At 37.5% G+C, this 24,603-nt stretch overlaps 1 protein-coding gene across 6 annotated transcripts in view; it reads left to right on the forward strand.

The window, feature by feature from the left end:
• DGKB (diacylglycerol kinase beta) overlaps positions 1-22,560 on the forward strand; it is a 645,730-nt gene extending 623,170 nt beyond the window's left edge. For all 6 annotated transcript variants that reach the window (XM_065884106.1, XM_065884107.1, XM_065884111.1 and 3 more), the window contains one exon: positions 21,637-22,560. In XM_065884106.1, coding sequence (XP_065740178.1) covers positions 21,637-21,744 — 108 coding nt within the window. In that variant the 3' untranslated portion in view covers positions 21,745-22,560. The remainder of the gene's footprint in view (positions 1-21,636) is intronic.
• Positions 22,561-24,603: the final 2,043 nt, after the last annotated feature.

Genomic DNA, 24,603 nt, shown 5'->3' on the forward strand with positions numbered 1-24,603 from the left:
TCTTGAATAGTCAGAACACAGTTGCACATGTCTTATTTGAGAAGACTTTAAAAAAATGAGAGGATTTTAACATGTTACAGATACACCTCGGAGATATTGCAGGTTCAGTTCCAGACCACTACAATAAAGCAAATATTGCAGTAAAGCAAGTCACATGAATGTTTTTGGTTTCCCAGTGCCTATAAGTTATGTTTATAGTATACTGTAGTCTATTAAGTATACAATAGCACTGTTTCTAAAATAGAATGTACAAACCTAAATTTAAAAATACTTTCTTGTTAAAAAATGCTAACTATCATTTGATCCTTCAGTGAGTCATATCTTTTTGCTGGAGGAGGGTCTTGCCTGGATGTTGATGGCTGCTGACTGATCAGGGTGGTGGTTGCTGAAGGTTGTGGTGGTTTTGGCAATTTCTTAAAATAAGACAGTGATGAAGTTTGCTGCATCGATGGACTCTTCCTTTCACGGTCAAGTTCTCTGTAGCATCAATACTGTTTGATAGCATTTTACCTACAAGAGAACTTGTTTCAAAACTGGGGTCAATCCTCTCAAACCCTGCCACTGCTTTATCAACTAAATTTATGTAATATTCTAAGCCCTTTGTTGTCATTTCAACAGTCTTCACAGCATCTTCACCAGGAGTAGATTCCATCTCAAGAAACCATTTTCTTTGCTCATCCTTAAGAAGCAACTCCTCATCTGTGAAAGCTTTATCATGAGATTGTAGCAATTCAGTCACATCTTCAGGCTCCATTTCTAATTCTAGTTCTTCTAGTTCTCTTGCTATTTTCACCACATCTATAGTTACTTCCTCCACTGAAGTCTCGAACCCCTCAAAGTCATATATGAAGGTTGGATCAACTTCTTCCAAACTCCTATCAATGTTGATATTTTGACCTCTTCCCATCAATCAGGTATGTTCTTAGTGGCATCTAGAATGGTAAATCCTTCCCAGAAGGTTTTCAGTTTACTTTGCCCAGATCCTTCAGAGGAACCACTATCTATGGCAGCTATAACCTTACAAAATGTGTTTCTTAAATAATAAGACTTGAAGGTCAAAATTACTTCTCGATCTATGGACTGCAGAATGGATGTTGTGTTCACAGGCATGAAAACAACAGTAGTCTCATTGTACCTCTCCATCAGAGCCCTTGGATGACCAGGTACACTGTCGATGAGCAGTAATATTTTGAAAGGAACCTTTTTTTCTGTGCATTAGGTCTCAACACTGGGCTTAAACTATTCAGCACACCATGTTATAAACAGATGTGCTGTCATCCAGGCTTTGTTCCATTTAGAGAACACAAGCAGAGTAGATTCAGCATAATTTTTAAGGGGCCTAACATTTTCAGAATGGTCAATGAGCGTTGGCTTCAACTTAAAGTCACCAGCTGCGTTAGCCCCTAACAAGAGGCAGTCAGCCTGTCCTTTGAAACTTTGAAGCCAGGCGTTCACTTCTCCTCTACAGCTATAAAAGCCCCAGATGGCATCTTCCAGTGTAAGGCTGTTTTGTCTACATTGAAACTTTGTTGTTTAGTATTGCCACCTTCATTAACTATCTTAGCTAGATCTTCTGGATAATTTGCTGCTTCCCCTTGTACTTTTTTGTAATGGAGACGGCTTCTTTCCCTAAACCTCACAAACCAACCTCTGCTAGCCTCAAACTTTTCTCCTGCAGCTTCCTCACCTCGCTCAGCCTCCATAGAAATGAGAGTTAGGGCCTTGCTCTGGATCAGGCTTTGGCTTAAGGGAATGTTGTGGCTGATTGTCTTCTGTCAGACCGCTAAAACTTTCTCCATCTCAATAATAAGGCTGTTTTGCTTTCTTATCATTCATGTGTTAGCTGGAATAACACTTTTGGTTTCCTTCAAGAACTTTTTCGCTGCATTCACAACTTGGCTGTTTTGTACAAGAGGCCTAGCTTTTCGCTTGTCTCAGCTTTTGGCATGCCTTCCTCATTAAGCTTAATCATTTCTAGCTTTGGATTTAAAGTGAAAGACATGTGACTCTTCCTTTCATCTGAACATTTAGAGGCCCTTGTAGGGTCATTAACGGGCCAAATTTCAATATTGTTGTGTCTTAGGGGATAGGGAGGCCCGAGGAGCGGGAGAGAGATGGGGGAATGGCCAGTCATTGGAACAGTTAAAACACAAAATTTATCTGTTAAGTTTGCCATCTTATATGGGCACAGTTCATGTTGCCCCAAAACAATTACAATAGTAACATCAGAGGTAACTGAGCACAGATCACCACAACAAATAGAATAATAATGAAAAAGCTTGAAACATTGTGACAATTGCCAAAATGTGACACAGGTACATGAAGTGAATGAACGCTCTTGGAAAAATGGTGTGCACAGACTTGCTTGATAGAGGGTTGCCACAAGCTTTCAATTTGTAGAGAGAGAAAAAAAACAGCAATATCTGCAAAGCACAATTAAGTGAAGTGCAGTAAAAGGAGGTATGCCTAAAAAAAAAAAAAGGAGGTATGCCTATACATTGCTTTATCCTTGTCACAATTTCATGGGGTAAACAAAACAGATATTTACTATTAAATGTGATTTTGAAATCAGTAAATAAAAATTAAGAAAAGAGTACAACTACTTAATCCAAGTCAGGCATATCAGTGATTGATTTCTTCATTCCTTCAGCAAATTCTTACTGAATTTCTTCTTTATAAACGTGCTGAATTTTGTCCTAGAGTGTTATAATGGAGAGAAAACAAAACAAAGACATGATCTCTGAACTCTTTTCAGGTATTCATTACTCAAAGAATCACACAAATATAAAAATTCAAGAAAGATGTAAGGTGCGTGAATGAAAGGTTCATGGTACTGTGAACTGTGACACTATGGAACTATGTTAATAAGAGGAGGTACAGCAGAGAGATTTGACCTTGTCAGAGGAGATCCAAGAAGACTTTCAAAGAAACTCGAAATAGACCTGAGAACTACAGGATGAGAAGCATATGACTAGGCATAACAGAGGGAAGAGTGTTCAATGCAGAGGGAACAACATGGGTGGGAGGGAGCATGACGTTTACAAGGAAGGATTCGAAAGATGACATGATGGCTGTGGAACAGAAGAAGGGAGTTGTGGGGTGAGGCAGGTGATTCCATGGGAATCTGAGCTGCAGGACCTTCAATCATACAGGAAGAATTTTTAGCTTTAGTTTAAGAGTCAGGTGGAACTAAAGAGAGTTTAAGCAGGAAGGTGATGTGATCAGATTTGCATGGTGATAAGATCACTGTAGGTGGGGAATAGATTGGAAGGGAAGACAACGAATCAGGAGATTTCTGCAATTGTTCAGGCCTTAGGATGGTGGTAATGGAAAGACGAAAAAAACAGTCAAGAGATACAGAAAATATTTGAGGGATAAAATTGATCAGACTTTGTAATAGATTGGTTATAGGAGGAAAAGGAAGATGCCAGGGATGATCCATATTTCTGGCTTGAACGACTGAATAAATGATGGAACAGTTATCTGAAATAGGAGAATTTGGAAAGTAATCAGGCTATGTCCTCTCTACTCCAATTTAATTCAAATAATTATGCTCCCTAATCAATATCTTAGTCACATTATTAGGAATATCAATTATCATTGCATTATGGGATTGCAATTTTTTATGAGTAACATGTCAACATGTTGACTAGATTACCATGAAATAGTTTAACGTTGATGAGAAAGTCTTTCGGTCAATGCTGTGATGCTCCAAATAATTAAGGATCTAGCTGAGAGTAGAAATTGGGTCATTAAAGAAGTTTCTTCTCACATTTTTGTCAATATGGGCTTTTGGTCTCCCTTGGTTTAAAACATCCATACTTTCTGGGGGTTAGTAAATGCCTGACATGGATTTTTTTCTAGTCTTTCCTTTGGTAGACCTGGAGCCTGGCATGTGACTGAAATCCTACCAGGTGCTTCTGGCCTCCTCAGCGAGAAGGCAGATGGCCATAAATGTCATCTCTCAGTGTCACCCAAGGAATCCCAAAAGCCTTGTTGTCTCAGATGGGAGAGAGGTTAGCAAAATGTGTTTTCCATTGGACTAAACATAATTATGTTTAAAATAATAGGTAACAGTTATTAAGCATATAAATGACAGGCATGGCCTCTTTTGGTACTTGTAGTGGTCTTTTTAAGTAGGTGTATCATTATCCTCATTTAGTAAATAGAGACTGAGGCTCAAAAATATTAGATCCTTTGGCCAGTGGCCAAGCTGGCACTCAAACCCTTGCCTCATGTCCTGAATCCATAATCTTAACCCCAATGCTACGTGAAAAAACCTTGTAAAAAAGGATATATGAAATATTATGAAGAAGTAGAATCACAAGTTGTGAATATATCGCTAATATTCTCTGGTTATAGTCAAAGAGGAGAATTTTTTGTATTGTTTTGTTCTTTTTTAAAGTTTTTGTTTCTTTTTTCCCACATAACAAAATATTTGGAGAGACCCTAGGAAAAGAAAAATAATTACTGTGTTAAAGTTGTGGGTATAATTTTTCTGTAAAGACATGAAAATTATAAAAACATTTTTTAAAATGTCATTGACCTTCCCTGGTAACCAACTTACAACCATAAAATAAAAGGAGAACCAAATTTATATCTTAAAAGAGATTTCAAATCCAGGTATGATTATTTCCCATGCAATGTGGCCAAATAGCCCATCACTTTCAGGAGAAAGTTTCTCTTTTCTTATTACCATACCTATTTAAAATTCCTGTGAATTTAATCAGCAAGTAAACCTCTCAAACCCATTTGTTAGAGATTTTATTGTAAATCTTCACAATGATTTCTTTGAATCTGATGTTAGATCAAAGACTTTGACATTAAATTTGGAAATTACTATCATTCCAGAAAATAATGGCTGGAATCATAAAGAAGCTGGCACAGGGATTTTAGAAAATTGTTATGTTTCATTGCTTTGCTTTTTGGCAGTTATGGACCTGAAAATTTTAGCGTGCTCTTTATTCCTGCTGTCATATGGCTCAGCTACATGCATGAATTCAAAATGGTTTCCATTATTGGAAAGAGACAGTCTTACTCCAGAATCAAGCTAGGTAACTTTTAATGTTCCAGGTAATTGCTAAATTAAGCTTTCCCTACAGATATTTTATGGCATTTATTTTGCTCTGAAAACCCCATTCATTTTTAAGGTAGCTGAATAAATCCAGTGATAATAAACTCTTAAAGAGGTGAATCAAGGAAAGAAAATTTTGGCTAGTTACGGGGAGAATATTTAAAAAGGAAAATGCTACCTGCTGATGTACTTTCTAAGAAACACAGTATCATTAAGCCCACCGTGGTACAAAGCAATAAAGAGATTAAACATTTAAGCCAAATTTGATCAGTTGATATGTTACCAAAATTGGGAAAGCTAGTATATGTTCTCATTCAGAATTTTCACAGAAGGAATTCTGAATGGTGGCACTCAGTATAGCAAAGACATGCCATTTGAAACTATTTCCACTTTTATTCATCTTTTAGCTATTGACCAATTAAGTCATAATTTTAAATTAAAATTGCTTTCTTCCACCTTATGCCTCATAATTCTAGATGCAGTTTTCAGTACTTGACTGTAATTGCATCAGGGGTCAGCAGGTAATGGTCTTTGGGCCAGATCTGCACAGCTACCTGTTTTTGCATAGTCAAGGACTTAAGAATATATTTTGCATTTTTAAATGGTTGAAAAAAATCAAAAGAATAATAATAGTTCATAATGTTAAAATTACATGAAATTCAAATTTTAGTTTCCATACATAAAGTTTTACTGGAACACAGTCACATCCATGTATTTACATTAAGTCTGTGGATACTTTTGTGCTACAGTGGCAGAGACCTCATAGACCACAAAGCCTAAAATATTTACCATATAGACCTTTACAGAAAATGCTTGCCAACCCCTAAATTGCATAAGTATCCTATAGTATATAACTCAAATATGATTTCTAGATTTAGAATTAATATAAACAGTTTAGTAGCTTACATCACTTATATGCAAACGATTGTGACAAATGGAGGCATGCCTAGCCTAGATACATGTAATTTGAAGGTCTCACCCTCAATAGAAGAAGAATAGGCCTCTCTGAAGATTGATTGGAAATGTTTGTATGATGGTACTTCTTTCCTTTTTTTTTTCCTCCTACCTCCCTGGCTACTGGTCTGCATATTCTTTCATAGTATCTCACTCCTACTTCACTATTATATGTCCATGTTCCTCCGTTATGCAGTCTAATGTCTGATATTCACATTCGATACACATTTGTCCTTTAGTAATCTCTTTTCAATGGATGATGTTATTTATAGGATTGTTACACCCAAATCTGTCTCGAGACCTGTTCTCCCTTCTGAACACCAGACTTTCATATCCCAAAGACACTAAGCAGCTCCTTTAGAATGTCACACTCAACAGAGTTCACTAACTTCCTGGTTCTCACTCCTGCCAAAAATACATCTCTTTCTATAAAAAAACCACCACCACACACACATAGCAAACAAAGCTAAAAGCATGAAAGTCATACTAGAATCTTTCTCTTTTCCAATACTCCACACATCCATCATGTCCTGCAGATTGTACCTCCTTGCTATCTCTCAGATCTGCCCTGTATTCTATCCCCACTGCCACTGCTGCAAGTAAAATCCATTTTACTTCTTTCTAGATTATTTTATTCACCTCCCACCTGATCTCCCTGTCTCTGTTATGGCACACAGCCCCTAAGCTACACTTCCAGAGTGACGCTGCTAAGACTCAGTTTAATTAAGTCCGCTCCTTCCCCCATGATCTTAATGGCATTGTCTTGTGCTCGCATTGCATTCTGAGAATATCTCCATAGCACAATGCGTGTTACATCCTACCACTGCATGTGTTACCATCATTTGACTATGTGCACCTCAGTTATGTTTTAAAAAGTATCTGTTCAACTTGGAATCGCCAGCACTAAGCTGAAATAAGCTGGTACCTAGTAGATTAACAATAAGGCTAATTAAACGAGTTAAATTAGGTTATTTAGTTCCATTGATATTAGCTTTCAGCTATATGTTTGGGGGGTGAGTATAAGAAGGTGCTGGTCATTCGTTTAGTCAGTCAGATTTTGATAGGTCTTACCCCTTAGAAAGAGAAGTAAATGACAAATTGAAGCATGCATGTGAATCACCTAGGGATCTTGTTACAAAGCAGAATCTGATTCAGGTCTTGGGTGGGACTGGAAGTCTGCATTTCTAACAATGAAGTCAGTGTCCCTGGTTTGTGAACCACATTAGGAGAACCAAAGCACTAGAGAGGAAGACAGTTCACTGCAGAGCGATTTTTGCTTTTGCTGTTGTTAATTTTTTTTGTTTTTAATTGTCTGTGGCTCTATTTTTTCCTTTCATCTTTTTAATTTTTATTTTTAACATCTTTATTGGAGTATAATTGCTTTACATTACAATGTTGTGTTAGTTTCTGCTGTATAACAAAATGAATCAGCTGTATGTATGCACATATCCCCATATCCCCTCCCTCTTGTGACTCCCTCCCACCCTCTCTATCCCACCCCTGTAGTGGGTCACAAAGCACTAGGCTGATCTCCCTGTGCTATGTGGCTGCTTCCCACTGATATCTGTTTTACATTTGGTAGCGTATATGTGTCAATGCTACTCTCTCACTTTGTCCCAGTTTAACTTTCCCCCTCCCCGTGTCCTGAGGTCCATTCTGTACATCTGCATCTTTACTCCTGTCCTGCCTCTAGGTTCATGAGAACTTTTTTTTTTTTGATTCCATATATATGTGTTAGCAAACGGTAATTCTTTTTCTCTTTCTGACTTACTTCACTCTGTATGACACACTCTAGATCCATCCACCTCACTACAAATAACTCAATTTCGTGTCTTTTTATGGCTGAGTAATATTCCATTGTATATATGTGCCACATCTTTTTTATCCATTCATCTGTCAATGGACACTTAGTTTGCTTCGATGTCCTGGCTATTGTAAATAGAGCTGCAATGCACATTTTGGTACATGACTGTTTTTGAATTATGGTTTTCTCAGGGTATATGCCCAGTAGTGGGGTTGCTGTGTCATATTGTAGTTCTATTTGCAGATTTTTAAGGAACCTCCATACGGTTCTCCATAGTGGCTGTATCAATTTACATTTCCACCAACAGTGCGAAAGCATTCCCTTTTCTCCACACCCTCTCCAGCCTTTTTTGTACGTAGATTTTTTTGATGATGGCCATTCTTACCTGTGTGAGGTGATACCTCATTATAGTTTTGATTTGCATTTCTCTAATGATTAATGATGTTGAGCATCCTTTCATGTGTTTGTTGGCAATCTGTATATCTTCATTGGAGAAATGTCTATTTAGGTCTTCTGCCCATTTTTGGATTGGGTTGTTTGTTTTTTTGATATTGAGCTGCATGAGCTGCTTGTATATTTTGCAGATTAATCCTTTGTCCATTGCTTCGTTTGCAAATGTTTTCTCCCATTCGGAGGGTTGTCTTTTTGTCTTGTTTATAGTTTCCTTTGCTGTTCAAAAGCTTTGAAGTTTCATTACGTCCTATTGTTTATTTTTGTTTTTATTTCCATTTCTCTAGGAGGTGGGTCAAAAAGGATCTTGCTGTGATTTATATCATAGAGTGTTCTACCTATGTTTTCCACTAAGAGTTTTATAGTGTCTGGCCTTAGATTTAGGTCTTTAATCCATTTTGAGTTTATGTTTGTGTGTGGTGTTAGGAAGTGTTCTAATTTCATTCTTTTATATGTAACTGTCTAGTTTTCCCAGCACCACTTATTGAAGAGGCTGTCTTTTCTCCATTGTATACTCTTGCCTACTTTATCAAAAATAAGGTGGACATATGTGCTTGGGTTTATCTCTGGACTTTCTATCCTGTTCCATTGATCTATATTTCTGTTTTTGTGCCAGTGCCATACTGTCTTGATTACTGTAGCTTTGTAGTATAGTCGGAAGTCATGGAGACTGATTCCTCCAGCTCCATTTTTCTTTCTCAAGATTGCTTTGGCTATTCGGGGTCTTTTGTGTTTCCATACAAACTGTGAAATTTTTTGTCCTAGTTCTGTGAAGAATGCCATTGGTAGTTTGACAGGGATTGCACTGAATCTGTAGATTGCTTTGGGTAGTATTGTCATTTTCACAATGTTGATTCTTCCAATCCAAGAATATGGTATATCTCTCCATCTGTTTGTATCATCTTTAATATCTTTCATCAGTGTCTTCTAGTTTTCTGCATACAGGTCTTCTGTCACCTTAGGTAGGTTTATTCCTACATATTTTATTCTTTTCGTTGCATTGGTAAATGGGAGTGTTTCCTTAATTTCTTTTTCGGATTTTTCATAATTAGTGTATAGGAATGCAAGAAACTTCTGTACATTAATTTTGTATCCTGCTACTCAACCAAATTGATTGATTAGTTCTAGTAGTTTCCTGGTAGCATCTTTAAGATTCTGTATGTATAGTATCATGTCATCTGCAAACTGACAGTTTTACCTCTTCTTTTCTGATTGGGATTCCTTTTATTTCTTTTTCTTCTCTGATTGCTGTGGCTAAAACTTCCAAAACTATGTTGAATAATAGCAGTGAGAGTGGGAAACCTTGTCTTGTTCCTGATCTTAGTGTAAATGGTTTCAGTTTTTCACCATAGAGAATGATGTTGGCTGTGGGTTTGTCATATGTGGCCTTTATTATGTTAAGGTAGGTTCCCTCTATGCCTACTCTCTGGAGCATTTTTATCATAAGTAGATGTTGAATTTTGTCAAAAGCTTTTTCTGCATCTATTGAGATTGTCATGTGGTTTTTATCCTTCAGTTTGTTAATATGGTGTATCACATTGATTGATTTGCATATATTGAAGAATTCTTGCATTCCTGGGATAAACCCCACTTGATCATGGTGTATGATCCTTTTAATGTGCTGTTGGATTCTGTTGGCTAGTATTTTGTTGAGGATTTTTGCATCTATGTTCATCAGTGATATTGGCCTGTAATTTTCTTTTTTTGTGACATCTTCATCTGGTTTTGGTATCAGGGTGATGGTGGCCTGAAGAATAAGTTTTTTTGTTTTTGTTTTGTTTTGTTTTGTTTTTGTGGTACGCGGGCCTCTTACTGTTGTGGCCTCTCCCGTTGCAGAGCAACAGGCTCCAGATGTGCAGGCTCAGCAGCCATGGCTCACGGGCCCAGCCACTCCTCAGCATGTGGGATCTTCCCAGACCGGGGCACGAACCCGTGTCCCCTGCATCGGCAGGTGGACTCTCAACCACCGTGCCACCAGGGAAGCCCAAGAATAAGTTTAAAAGTGGTTTTCCCTCTGCTTTATTTTGGAAGAGTTTGAGAAGGATAGGTGTTAGCTCTTCTCTAAATGTTTGATAGGATTCACCTGTGCAGCCATCTTGTCCTGGGCTTTTGTTTGTTGGAAGATTTTTAATCACAGTTCCAATTTCAGTGCCTGTGATTGGTCCGTTTATATTTTCTACTTCTTCCTGGTTCAAGAAGAACCAGGAAGGTTGTGCTTTTCTAAGAATTTATCCATTTCTTCCAGGTTGTCCCTTTTATTGGCATATAGTTGCTTGTAGTAATCTCTCATGATCCTTTGTATTTCTGCAGTGTCAGTTGTGACTTCTCCTTTTTCATTTCTAATTCTGTTAACTTGAGTCTTCTTCCTTTTTTTCTTGGTGAGTCTGGCTACTGGTTTTTCAGTTTTGTTTATCTTCTCAAGGAACCATCTTTTAGTTTTATTGATCTTTGCTATCGTTTCCCTCATTTCTTTTTCATTTATTTCTGATCTGATCTTTATGATTCTTTCCTTCTGCTAATGTTGGGGTTTTTTGGTTCTTTTTTCTCTAATTGTTTTAGGTGTTAGGTTAGGTTGTTTATATGAGAGTTTTCTTGTTTCTTGAGATAGGATTGTATTGCTGTAAACTTCCCTCTTATTAGTGCTTTTGCTGCATTCCATAGGTTATGGGTCATCATGTTTTCATTGTCATTTGTTTCTAGGTATTTTTTGATTTCCTCTTTGATTTCTTCAGTGATCTCTTGGTTATTTAGTAGCGTATTGTTTGACCTCAATGTGTTTGTATTTTTTTTTTTTTTTTTTTTTTTTTTTTTTTTTTTTTTTGCGGTACACAGGCCTCTCACCGCTGTGGCCTCGCCCGTTGCGGAGCACAGGCTCCGGACGCGCAGGCTCAGCGGCCATGGCTCACGGGCCCAGCCACTCCTGTTTGTATTTTTTACAGATTTTTTTTCCTGTAATTGATATCTAGTCTCATAGCATTGTGGTCAGAAAAGATACTTAATACAATTTCAATTTTCTTAAATTTTCCAAGGCTTGATTTGTGACCCAAGATATGGTCTATCCTGGAGAATGTTCCATGAGCACTTGAGAAGAAAGTGTATTCTGTTGTTTTGGGATGGAATGTTCTATAAATATCAGTTAGATCTATCTGGTCTATTGTGTCATTTAAAGCTTGTGTTTCCTTATTTATTTTCATTTTGGATGATCTGTCCATTGGTGTAATTGAGGTGTTAAAGTCCCCTACTATGATTGTGTTACTGTCAATTTCCCCTATTATGACTGTTAGCATTTGCCTTATATATTGAGGTGCTCCTATGTTGAGTGCATAAATACTTACAATTCTTCTATCTTCTTCTTGGATTGATCCCTTGATCACTATGTAGTGTCCTTCTTTGTCTCTTGTAATAATCTTTATTTTAAAGTCTGTTTTGTCTGATATGAGAATTGCTACTCTAGCTTTCTTTTGATTTCCATTTGCATGGACTCTGTTTTTCCATCCCCTCACGTTCAGTCTGTGTGTGTCTCTAGGTCTGAAGTGTGTTTCTTGTAGACAGCATATATACAGGTCTTGTTTTCGTATCCATTCAACCAGTCTATGTCCTTTGGTTGGAGCATTTAATCCATTTACATTTAAGGTAATTATGATATGTATGTTCCTATTACCATTTTCTTTACTGTTTTGGGATTGTTATAGTAGGTCTTTTCCTTCTCTTGTGTTTCCTTCCTAGAGAAGTTCCTTTAGTGTTTGTTGTAATGCTGGTTTAGTGGTGCTGAATTCTCTTAACTTTTGCTTGTCTGTAAAGGTTTTAATTTCTCCATCAACTGAATGAGATCCTTGCTGGATAGAGTAATGTTGGTTGTAGGTTTTTCCATTTTATTACTTTAAATATGTTCTGCCACTCCCTTCTGGCTTGCAGAGTTTCTGCTGAAAGGTCGGCTGTTAACCTTATGGGGATTCCCTTGTATGTTATTTGCTGCTTCTCCTTTGCTTCTTTTAATATTTTTTCTGTGTATTTAATTTTTGATAGTTTGATTCATATGTGTCTTGGCGTGTTTCCCCTTGGATTTATCCTTTATGGGACTCTGCACTTCCTGGTCTTGATTGACTGTTTCCTTTTCCATGTTAGGGAAGTTTTCAACTAAAAGCTCTTCAAATATTTTCTCAGACCATTTCTTTTTCTCTTCTTCTTCTGGGACCCCTATTATTCAAATGTTGGTGCGTTTAATTTTGTCCCAGAGGTCTCTGAGACTGTCCTCAGTTCTTTTCATTCTTTTTTCTTTATTCTGCTCTGAGGTAGTTATTTCCAGTATTTTATCTTCCAGGTCACTTATCTGTTCTTCTGCCTCAGTTATTCTGCTATTGATTCCTTCTAGAGAATATTTAATTTCATTTATTGTGTTCTTCATCATTGTTTGTTTGCTTTTTAGTTCTTCTGGGCCCTTGTTAAATATTTCTTGTATTTTCTCCATTCCTTTTCCAAGATTATGGATCATCTTTACTATCATTACTCTTGAGTTCTTTTTCACGTAGACTGCCCATTTCCTCTTCATTTGTTTGGTCTGGTGGGTTTTTACCTTGCTCCTTCATCTGCTGCATATTTCTCTGTCTTCTCATTTTATTTAACTTACTGTGTTTGGGGTCTCCTTTTCACAGGCTGCTTGTTCATAATTCCCGTTGTTTTTGGTGTCTGCCTCTGTGGGTGAGGTTGGTTCAGTGGCTTGTGTAGGCTTCCTGGTGGAGGGGACTGGTGGCTGTGTTCTGGTGGGTGGGGCTGGATCTTATCTTTCTGGTGGGCAGGACCACGTCAGGTGGTGTGTTAGGGGTTTCTGTGAAGTTATTATGATTTTAGGCAGCCTCTTTGCTAATGGGCGTGGTTGTGTTCCTGTCTTGCTAGTTGTTTGGTATGGGGTGTCCAGCACTGGAGTTTGCTGGCTGTTGGGTGGAGCTGGGTATTAGCGCTGAGACAGAGATCTCTGGGAGAGCTCTCACCGATTGATATTACATGGGGATGGGAGTTCTCTGGTGGTCCAGTGTCCTGAACTTGGCTCTCCCACCTCGGAGGCTCTGGCCTGACAGCAAGCCGGAGCACCAAGACCCTGTCAGCCACACGGCTCAGAAGAAAAGGGAGAGCAAACGAAAGAAAAAAAAATAGAAAAAAAGAAATTAATTTTAGAAAGGAAAAGAAATTTTTTAATAGAAAATAACAATAATTTTAAAAAAGAGAGCCACAAAACCAATAAGGAAATCCACCAATGATAACAAGCGCTAAACACTAAACTAAGATAAACATAAAAATCAGAAACAAGTCAGTTGCAGACAGCAAACCCCAAGTCTACAGTTGCTCCTAAAGTCCACCGCCACAATTGTGAGATGATTCGTTGTCTATTCAGGTATTCCATAGATGCAGGGTACATCAAGTTGATTGTAGGGATTTAATCCACTGCTCCTGAGGCTTCTGGGAGAGATTTCCCTTTCTCTTCTTTGTTCGCCCAGCTCCTGGGGTTCAGCTTTGGTTTCGGCCCCACCTCTGCATGTATGTCACCCTTAGGCGTCTGTTCCCCACCCAGACAGGAGGGGGTTAAAGCAGCGGCTGATTAGGGGGCTCTTGGTCATTCAGGCCAGGGGGAGGGAAGGGTACAGTAGTCATAATTGGAATGCAGGGCCAGCCTGTGGTGGCAGAGGCCGGTGTGACGTTGCAGCAGCCTCAGGCATGCCCTGTGTTCTCCCGGGGATGTTGTCCCTGGATCAGGGACCCTGGCAGTGGCGGGCTGCACAGGCTCCTGGGGTGGGAGGTGGTGTGGATAGTAACCTGTGCTTGCACACAGGCTTCTTGGTGGCTGCAGCAGCAGGCGTTAGCGTCTCATGCCCATCTCCGGGGTCCGAGCTGATAGCCGCAGCTTGCGCCTGTCTGCGAAGCTTGTTTAGGCAGTGCTCTGAATCCCCTCTCCTCGTGTCCCCCTGAAAAATGGTCTCTTGCCTCTTAGGCAGTTCCAGACCTTTTCCCGGACTCCCTCCCAGCTAGCTCTAGCGCCCTTCAGTCTGTGTTCACACAGCCAAACCCAGTCCTCTCCCTGGGATCTGACCTCCAAAGCCTGAGCCTCAGCTCTGAGACCCCCACCCCGGCGGGTGAGCAGACAAGCCTCTCGGGCTGGTGAGTGCTGCTCGACACTGATCCTCTGTGCGGGAATCTCTCCGCTTTGCCCTCTGCACCCCTGTTGATGTGCTCTCCTCCGTGGCTCCACAGCTTCCCCCCTGCCCACCCCCAGTCTCCACTGGTGAAGTGGCTTCCTAGTGTGTGGACACCTTTCCTCCTTCACAGCTCCCTCCCACTGGTGCAGGTCCTGTCCGTATCCTTTCGTCTCTGTTTATTCTTTTTTCTTTTGCCCTACCCAGGTACGTGGGGAGTTTCTTGCCTTTTGGGAGGTCTGAGGTCTTCTGCCAGCATTTAGTAGGTGCTCTGTAGGAATTGTTCCACATGTAGATGTATTTTTGATGTACTTGTGGGGAGGATGGTGATCTCCACGTCTTACTCCTCTGCCATCTTGAAGGTCCCCTCATTGTTAATTTTTTTAATACTTATATCAAAATAATATGTGCACATTAAAAAAAACAGAATGTATAGCGCTCCAAGAAAAACAGCTAGCCTCTGTCCCATCATTTCTGTGTCACCAGGTCCACTCTTTGATTCTTTGGCTGTCTCTTCTTATTGTTTACTGCATGTCTGTAAACAATCTGCTTTGCTGTAATTTTTTTGACTTAATAGTTTTAGGTATAGTCTACTTAATTTATGCTATAGAAAGTGGTTTTTAATACTCTTACATTACTCCATTTAACTCTTAATAATAGTTAATATGTACTGAGTGATTTTTATGTGCCAGGTAACATTCTAAGCATTTTGTGTACATTGATTCATTTAGTCCTTACAAGAAACCAATGAAATGGACACTATATTAAAGTCTCTATAGTATTTTTTTTAATGGAACTTTATTTTATTTATTTATTTTTGGCTGCATTGGGTCTTTGCTGCTGTGCGTGGGCTTTAGTTGTGGCGAGCGGGGGCTACTCTTCGTTGTGGTGCACGAACTTCTCATTTCAGTGGCTTCTCTTGTTGCAGAGCATGGGCTGTAGGCACGTGGGCTTCAGTAGTTGTGGCACACGGGCTCAGTAGTTGTGGCTCATGGGCTCTAGAGCACAGGTTCAAAAGTTGTGGCGCACGGGCTTAGTTGCTCCATGGCATGTGGGATCTTCCCGGGCCAGGGCTTGAACCCCTGTCCCCTGCATTGACAGGCGGATTCTTAACCACCGTGCCACCAGGGAATCCCAAAGTCTCTACAGTATTGATGAGGGAAATGAATTATAGTCATCTGCCCAAAGTCTCCAGATAGGAAGTGGTGGACCCTGGCAGTCTGATTTTTAACCAGTACGCTGTTCTGCTTCTGAAGAAAAATTTTATTTAAATCAATATAAAACATGTAATGATTGAGATTATGAAAATGTTGTCAACTGTAGAACCAAGTACTGTCACACAATTACATTTCCTTTCCTATAAAGCTTTTATAATCTCTTTTTTCTTTGTAAAGTCATCATTATAATAATTCTAATTTTTTAAAACTATGCAGTATCAATTAATCTGTAATCCCCACTCCCTTCTTTATATGGCAGAAGCCCTTCCCTGCACGTTTCTTGCTAGATTTCTTGCAGATCTCTCATCCTGGGTCTCAGTTGGATACTCTTTTTGTTGTTATTCTTGTTCTTAATAAACTTAATTTTTACAGCACTTTTAGGTCCGCCATAAAATTGAGACAAAGGTACAGAGATTCCCCATATACCTCCCACCACCCGACACACATAGCCTCCCCACTAGCAGAATTCCCCACTGAAATGGTATCTTTGATATAATCAATGAACCTACATTGACACATCATAATCATCCAAAGTCCATGGTTTGCACTAGGGTTCACTCTTGGTGTTGTTCATTCTATGAGCTTGGACAAATGTGTAATGTCTTGTATCCATCATTATAACATCCTAAATAATATTTTCACTGCCCTAAAAATCCCCTGTGCTTCATCTATTCATCACTCTCCCCCATAAACCCTGGCAACCACTTACCTTTTTACTGTCCCCGTAGTTTTCCCTTCTCTAGAATGTCATATAATTGGAATCATACAGGATGTAGCCTTCTCACATTGACGTCTTTCACTTAATAATATGCATTTAAGTTTCCTCCATGTCTTTTCATGGCTTGATAGGTCATTTCTTTTTAGCACTGAATAATATTCCTTTGTCTGGATATACCACAGTTTATATATCCGTTCACCTACTGAAGAGCCTCTTGGTTGCTTCCAAGTTTTGGCAGTTATGAAAAAAGCTGCTGCAGACATCTGTGTACAGGTTTTTGTGCAGACATATGTTTTCACCTTTTTTGGTTAAATCCCAGGAGTGCAGACACTGGATCGTATGATAAGAGTATATTTAGTTTTGTAAGAAACCTCCATACTGTCTTCCAAAGTGGCTGCGCCATTTTGCATTCCCAGCACCTATGTATGGGAGTTCCTGTTGCTCCACATCCTCACCAGCATTTGGTGTTGTCAATGTGACCCTCTGTTTTTTTAATCTTTCTTAGCTCACGCATCTGTTCTGCTGGAGAACACACTCAAAAATGTTTCAAAGGACACATAAATGGTAAACTCTCTAGAACCTTTTATGAATGAAAGTATCTTCATTGTACCCATGCATTTAATCAATCCACTGACTAAGTATAGAATTCTAAGATAAAATTAACTTTTCTTCTGGGGTTTGAAGGTTTTTCTCCATTTTCTTCTACCACTCATGTTTTTGAGAAGCTTAATGCCATGCTGATTTTTATTTTTCTGTAAGTGACCTGTTTTTCCTCTCAGAGGGCATTTAGAATCTTCTTTATCTCACTAAGCTTTGAAATTTCAAAATAATGTGTTATTTGAGCTGGGAAGGACAGGGGTCAAAGTTTGAGGGAAGGTTCTCCAAAGCACTAATTGACACAGAAGTGCAGAGGTGGGAATTAACAAGGAGTGCTTGGGAGATTTGAGTCAGCTTTCAAAACCCAGCTCTTGTACTTACCAACTTGAGTGGTGTAGTGCAAGTTACAGAACCTAAGTTTCTGTCCTGTATTGTAAAATAAGGGTGTTGACACCTACCTCCCAGGGTTGTTGAGAGGGTAAAATTAGATAATATATTTTAAAAATTATGAAAAAATATTCTTTTGATATTAGGTATGAGAATTCCTTGAAGACAGAATAGATCCATCTTTATTCAGATCTTATCAGGATGCTTTGATAAGCACTTGCTTCGGTAGATGTGTCATTCAGGGACTGGGTGTTAAGTAGGGTGTTCCTATCACATGAGGAAGAAAAATAACTACTCTTCACAATGAAGAGTATTAGGAATAGTTGATCCTGAGAGACAGGGAGCTAGGAAAGAAAATTGCAATGAGCTGGGCCAAATAACTGCTTGGAGAATGAGTGCAGGAAGACCTTCCAGTCTTCCTCAATTTTAGTTGGACTAAAAGTCTTCAGAGAGAACATGAAAGTCTAGTGGGACTAGACACTGTTCACCGTGTACTGTAAGATATAAACCTCTCTTCTATCCCTTTTAGGACATCATTTTTCAATTCTATGTTCTTTGATAATATTACTTTTATGGGAGTAGACTTTTGTCAAGAGCAACTCAAAGAGCTGGATGAAACAGGTAGCATGTGAATAACGTGTGTAAAGCACTTAGCATAATACTCAGCACACAGTAAAAGCCAAATCTTGTTATTTTTATTCTTGTTATTATTGGTCATATTACAGTTATGAAGTGGAGCTCTCTATCACACCATGCAACCCTGACAATGTCACAGAAACAAGAAAACTGTGCCTTATAATCCTTCATCTGGTTTCTATATGTGAATTTTTATTTCATATTGAATAATTGTAAAACTGAAATCAATTTTTTTCTGTTTATATTTTTAGATGTGTCCAATCTTAATTTGAAATAGGAAGACAGAAGTAGAAAGAGTCATGAGACTTTTGCTGCTGTTGTTTTCCAAAGGAATAGATGATAAGTAAAAATGAAGAGTTCTTAATAGAACATCATTCTAATTCTGACAGTATCTATCTTGCATTTTTAGCAATGCTCTTCGACCTTCGTACAGCCATTCCAGCTCCTAGGAGCCCCATCACCATTGCTTATGAGTGCCCACAATTCTCTCTCAATTATAATCTCAGGTTCTCTTCCAAACTAAACAGTCTTGCAAACTGCCTTGCCCATAGCTGGTGCTCCATAAATATTTGATGTATTGAGAAACAACTAAGAAGTAACTACCTGACTCTTAAAAAAATGGAAACACTCAAAGAGAACGTAATGTTTGGTTCATGCTTTCAGATTGCTGAGACTTAATATAATAAAATCTTTGGGGGATAAAGTCTGCTCCTTACTCCGTATTGTTTTTCTTGTAGATAACAGGTTCTCAAAAAAAGTAGTAATAAAAATATAAGGATGTGGAGTTGAAACAGGCATGTGAGTCATTATCCCATGCCTGGTGAGGCGCCCTTAACCAGGTTCCCCCAACACGGGCCATCTGAACCTAAATTACACTTAAGTCTCTACAGCTTTCTGAAACCTCACCTGGACTTGCTGTGACTACAGTACCAACAGTTCACCTGGACTGGAGTTTTTCTCATCCTCAATGGAGTAGTTTTTGCTCTGCTCAAATATACAAAGACCTATAATTATCTGATGACATAATGTATGCAAAGAGCCTGGATACATACTAGACATCTCATGAGTGTGAGTTTCCTCCATGTAATCTCCCCTAAGAGGAAAACAGCCAATTGTTTCTCATTTTTATGAATAACAGACAGAAAGATGTAGATTGCATTTTGTACGGAAATAATGTTAAATTAAAGAAAGAGTTGTGTACCTTGACCATAGGAGTGCTTAAACAACCAAGAAGATAGATTACAGATAATTTTAAAAATAGGACCATTGTCCTGCTTTGAAACTACAACCTAGAATTCGAATTAGTCAGTAGTATGGATTAAGGGTCCCACTGTGTCAGGAGTACTGAATGAGATACTGTGCTATTTTTCAAAGGAATAGCAACATGTGATTTCTTTTAAAAGGGGTTGTTAATAAAAAGATAGCTATGATCAAAGAAAATCCAAATAACTTAAAAAATACAAAGGGCAAACAAAATCTCATACACAATAAGTTGCGGTGTTTTGGCTATGCTTTGTCATAAACTGATGCTAATCTTTTGTGACTAGAATGATATATTTCTTCCAACATCTTAACAACAATAATTTGTTAATAATTATCTTGTTTTCCAAGAGGCCCTAATATTATCATACCCTCTAAAGGATTTAGTCCAGCAACCGTGAATCAGAAATCTTTGTTTTTTTACCTTAGCTACTTACGTTCTGTTTGAATCTAAGGTTATGACATAAGTAATATGTGTTAACTGCCTCATCAGGTACTCATTTTAAACTAACATTTTTTTATAAAAAGATTCATTTTTATTTTCAGCGTTAAAAAAAAAATAGTGCCTTTCTGCTTAGCCTTGTATTTCAGCATCTATAACACTATTGAACGTGCTTGTTAAATTTCTCTTTATTACTTGACTATAATTTACTGAGGGTAGAGATTGTACTTTGTCTGTTTGTTAGAGGTTCATGGTACAGTGCCTGAGGCACAGTAGGGGCTTGATACATTTTGTGAAATGAATAAATGAGTGAATGATGGTGTATTAGGTTTTATACTCTAGAGGAGTATAAAATCAATGGCATAAGGTAGGGCATAATTTGAAAGTGAATTATTAGCAGAGAAAATCTGGTAGAGATCTTTTTCAATCTACATAGATAGGTGCATTCTAGCATCTTAACTGTCTGGCTATTGATTCCCCAATTCATAAGATAAGAAAAATAAAATAAAATGAAATCAGATATCCAGAGAGTTTGAGGCTGGTTTAGCCTGGTGGCCTTTTACAGGTGCAATTTATCTTTACAGTACAAAGAACACTGAATCTTCCCAGAATAACCTGATTCCAACAGAGTTAAATAAAGAGTTGTTCGTTTATCCTGATTTTTAACATAGTTCTGTCTTTCTAGACTGTGAAATAAATCTCCATTTCCCAGCAGCCCCAGTGCTGATTTTAATGATCGTGTCCACGTGACATCCACTTTTTTTTGTTTCATTGCTATTAGTCAATGACAAGTGAAGGATATTCAGTTTAACTTGAAAATGTCAGCTATGCACTTTAAGAGATATATTTTTGCAGCTTTTAATGAGGTGGTGTTTCTTTTTGAAAGAAATACTCATCTCTGATGCGGGTGCTGTGCTGGTGACAACTGATATTTAATAAGCGATGGTTCTTATATTAGTCGCAGTTCTCTAAAGAAAATGTCTCAGATTGCTTTTGAAAAACTCTTAGCGTCACTAGCCCAAAGGCAAGATGTGACCTTTTTATTACATAATGAGAATCATTTATTATCTTACAATGTATCTTAAAGTCACAGACAAAATGCCACTTTGATAATTGCTTTCAATTAGCTTTGAGCATAGCATATATTCATAAAATGTCTTCTCTAATTTAGGCTTGAATTAGAGAAAATTGCAGACATAATCTACTTTAAGGTTGTCTCATTTAAGGTGATTCGTAGTTTTATTTCAAAGAAATCAAAAAGAGTAGCTTTAGAACAGTCTCTCAGAATGTTTTAAGCAGGCTTTTCAATATTTGATTCTATTCTATTACCAATTAATTAACAAATTAGAAAGCTAGTTCATCATTTCTGACCTTTTATGCACGCTAACTTTTGACTTTCATTCGTAATGATTGTTTTGAAATTAAGCCCTGCAGTTCATATTGAAAGAGAGAAACAATCTGATTAGCGGAGTAAATAAGGCTTGCCTTGATATCAAGTACCTCTTGATGTTGGGCTATAACTGGGATTCTGAATGCTATAATGGTGCAGCCTTTCCTATCTTAAGTAAATAATACATGACTAATGGTCAATAAATTATACTAGATAATCACGTGGCATGAACAAGGAATTTGGGGGTGTTATTACAAGAGAGGTTAGAAGTAATATGATATTTAAAATGTAATTTCAATTAAATTTAATTTCTTGGTATCACCCTGAGCATTGGAATATAGTTTAAATAACATACCTTATCTTCCTTAAAAATATTTTTGAAATAATAGAAACTCTGAAAATACATTTTGCACTTGTGTTGTTTCAGTAATTCAGGGGATATTATTAGCCTTAAGAGAGATTCTCAGAAATTGGTGTTGTATCTGGAGATTACTGTACCCTCTTTGTCTTTTTTTTCCCTAGATAAAAATTATGCACAAGAACCAAGCCCCGATGCTGATGGGCCCTCCTCCAAAAACCGGGTTGTTCTGCTCCCTCATCAAAAGAACAAGAAACCGAAGCAAGGAATAATCCTGTATCTTTTCATTCTTAGAGATTTAATTAGCATAATTGGGCCATGGAACACTTATGCTGGAAATCGTTGAACGATTTCAAGTCTCCTGCTCATGCAAAATCATGGAATTGGTTTAACAGTTTTTGTTACTGAGCTAATGTAAAATCCAGCTATTAGAAAATTTAATGTCTCAGTTTTTATAAGCATCTTTGCATGAAGAAAGCAGAAGTTTACATGAAGTGATACTGCCTATTTTTGTTGCATGCATTCCCATAAATTTTTTTGTCTCCTACCCATTCCTTCTCCAATTTCCATTTACTAACCTGTAAAAAAAACCTGTACAACAAAAAAAGGAAATATCACGGGAAATGTGATTCCAGTTATTAATAGGCACTACTTAATAATGCTACAATAATCATAATTGCAGATTGCTATACTTTTCCCTTTAGAATCAAACAGTATATCAATGATCTTTGACCTGTGAGTTGAGGAGAAGCTTTTAATTGAAAGGTTTTGTTAAATAGTTGTCTACTTGCTGTATCTAAGTAGTTTTCCTTCGACATCTTGATGCTTCTGAGTGGAATTTAAGATATCAGGTATAAAGTATTCTTATGCTAAGAAGTAGGAAGTGGTTTTTAGTTTGTTTACTTTTGTTTTTAATTCCAGACATAAGTGGAAACATATTACTTGGCAGTAAAGTATGTTAACATGGCAAGCCTTATTCCCTTCTGCATGTGAATTTAGAAGAAAATTCTTAATCATAACAGTAACCAAATAGATGTTTGAAACTATGTGCCTAATAAACTGTGTTTCCCACCAAAGATTCAGAAAAAGATGCTTTGAGAGAAATGGGTCAATGCATAATTAATTAAGCATTGCGGAGAAAATCTATGGTTCTAAAGTGCAATTTTGTGATGACTAAAACTCTGGAAGAGAGTGAATTACCCATTAATTATAATTAAAATTCTCACTTTTCACAGACAATAAGCCGTACAACACAATCAAAGCTCAATGGCTGATTTCTTGCTTTTTTGGTCATTTATAAGTATAGACGTCTGTAATTTTTAATGGGTCAGTTAAGTACACTTGAGAAAGTAAATGATTGTATCAGTTCCTTTCTAGTATAAATTGATACCTGTAATAATATTGAGCTCATTGAAGTTAATCATGCATGTATTTGCACCCTCCCCCTCACCGCCTCTACTCCCATCTCTGTGACATTTCAAATATTTATTTGGAAATAACGGCCTAGATTGTTGTTAAAGTATTTCATGGCCTGGGTGGATTCTCTAATTGTTTGAAGAAATTATGGAATAGTATTTTTTAAGTGTTTCATTAAGCCTATGATATAAAATGAAATGCTATTCTGAGCAGATTTGGTATTGTTCATTCATATTGACCTGCATCTTATCATTGTATGTTTTATGTTTTCAAACGTGCCATAAGGAAAACAAGTGCTTGAAGTGCATGATTTATTAGTTTCTCTCTCCGCTCTGCATTAAAGTACTAATGATTTATCAGTTCTATTTTTCTATTGATTCATTCATCTTTGAATTCCAAATAACATTTAGTGATTCTGTTGAACATAATCCTGAGCATGGATTTATGGATTTCAAGTGAAATTGCTATAATTTTTGTTCTTTGATTTGAAGACTCAACTGAATGCTGTTATGTAAAATGGCTACCCTCAAGCATTGTGCTATAATGGAAGATTATGTATAAAGCGTATTCTTTTAGTGTTCCAGGAGCATTGGATGGTAAATATCAATCAACAATAAGTTTAATTGCTTTGAAAATAAAATCTTTTGAATAAATTAAGACATAATTTAACATTCTCAGGAAAATTATCATTACAATTGCAAATGTAGCACAGAAATCACTTGCCCTTGTATAATAAAAAAAAAAGTTATTTGGCAGAGCTGTAATCAAGACCAGAAGAAATCTCAAAGCAGTAACAAATGCATTACTGATGTCATGTTACATAACACACACATTGATTTTGTGTATCTATGGTTACAGGTAATAAATATTTTCACATAAATTGTCAAAATTTTCTACAATGGGCAGGCAGGCTTTGTGTCAAAAACATATTCTGAAGCCACTAATTACTTTACGTTCAGTACAACATACCGTTATTTCTTGGCTACCTTTTGTAGTATATAGTTTGAAGGCAGCAACAGTTTGTGAATCATTTTTAACAGTCTGTGCAATGAAAAGCTGTTGAATAGACAGTGGGATGAGAGAAATCAAACAGCTGGCCTATCAGACTTCAATCGTTGAAATAATGGGATGCAGCTTTACTTCACTGTAGCTATATCATAATTAGTGATGATCGTAGTTACATTCTCAGTCAGTAGGATTCATTGGTACCAATAATAAATGTTCAAATAGGAATCAAACTTTACTTTTCCCAACTCATTTTCTAAAGATACTGATGAGCTTGCCCTTCGAGTATACTACTCCTGGGGTTTGGAAAGTAGTTTTTAAAAACCTACTTTGATGGTTTTGAAATCAGAGAAGGTGTTCTCCCCATTTTTATGACAGCTTCAAGTGAAGGATATATATTTTAAGAAAAACTCCAAACTGAAAGCTCCATGGTATATAGGAATATTAAATAATGTTAGCTTTGGAAGATGGAAACTTTTCTTACGTGTGTGTGGGTGAGTGTTTGCGTTGTTGAGTCAACCTCTTTTAAATACAGCAGATACAGTTGTACAAAGTTTTAAGTGGATGAAGCTCTTGAGTAAAAATTAAACGGGGATCGCAGGGGTCAGAGGAAAAGGGGAAAAGAGATATGCACTTTGCTAAACATTGCCATACACTGAGCAGATAAATAGAGATTCCAGAATAAACCTGGATATCTATGCTTCTAACAG

Source organism: Phocoena phocoena, chromosome 9 (genome assembly GCF_963924675.1).
Source record: "Phocoena phocoena chromosome 9, mPhoPho1.1, whole genome shotgun sequence".
In the NCBI taxonomy this organism is placed as follows: Eukaryota; Metazoa; Chordata; class Mammalia; order Artiodactyla; family Phocoenidae; genus Phocoena; species Phocoena phocoena.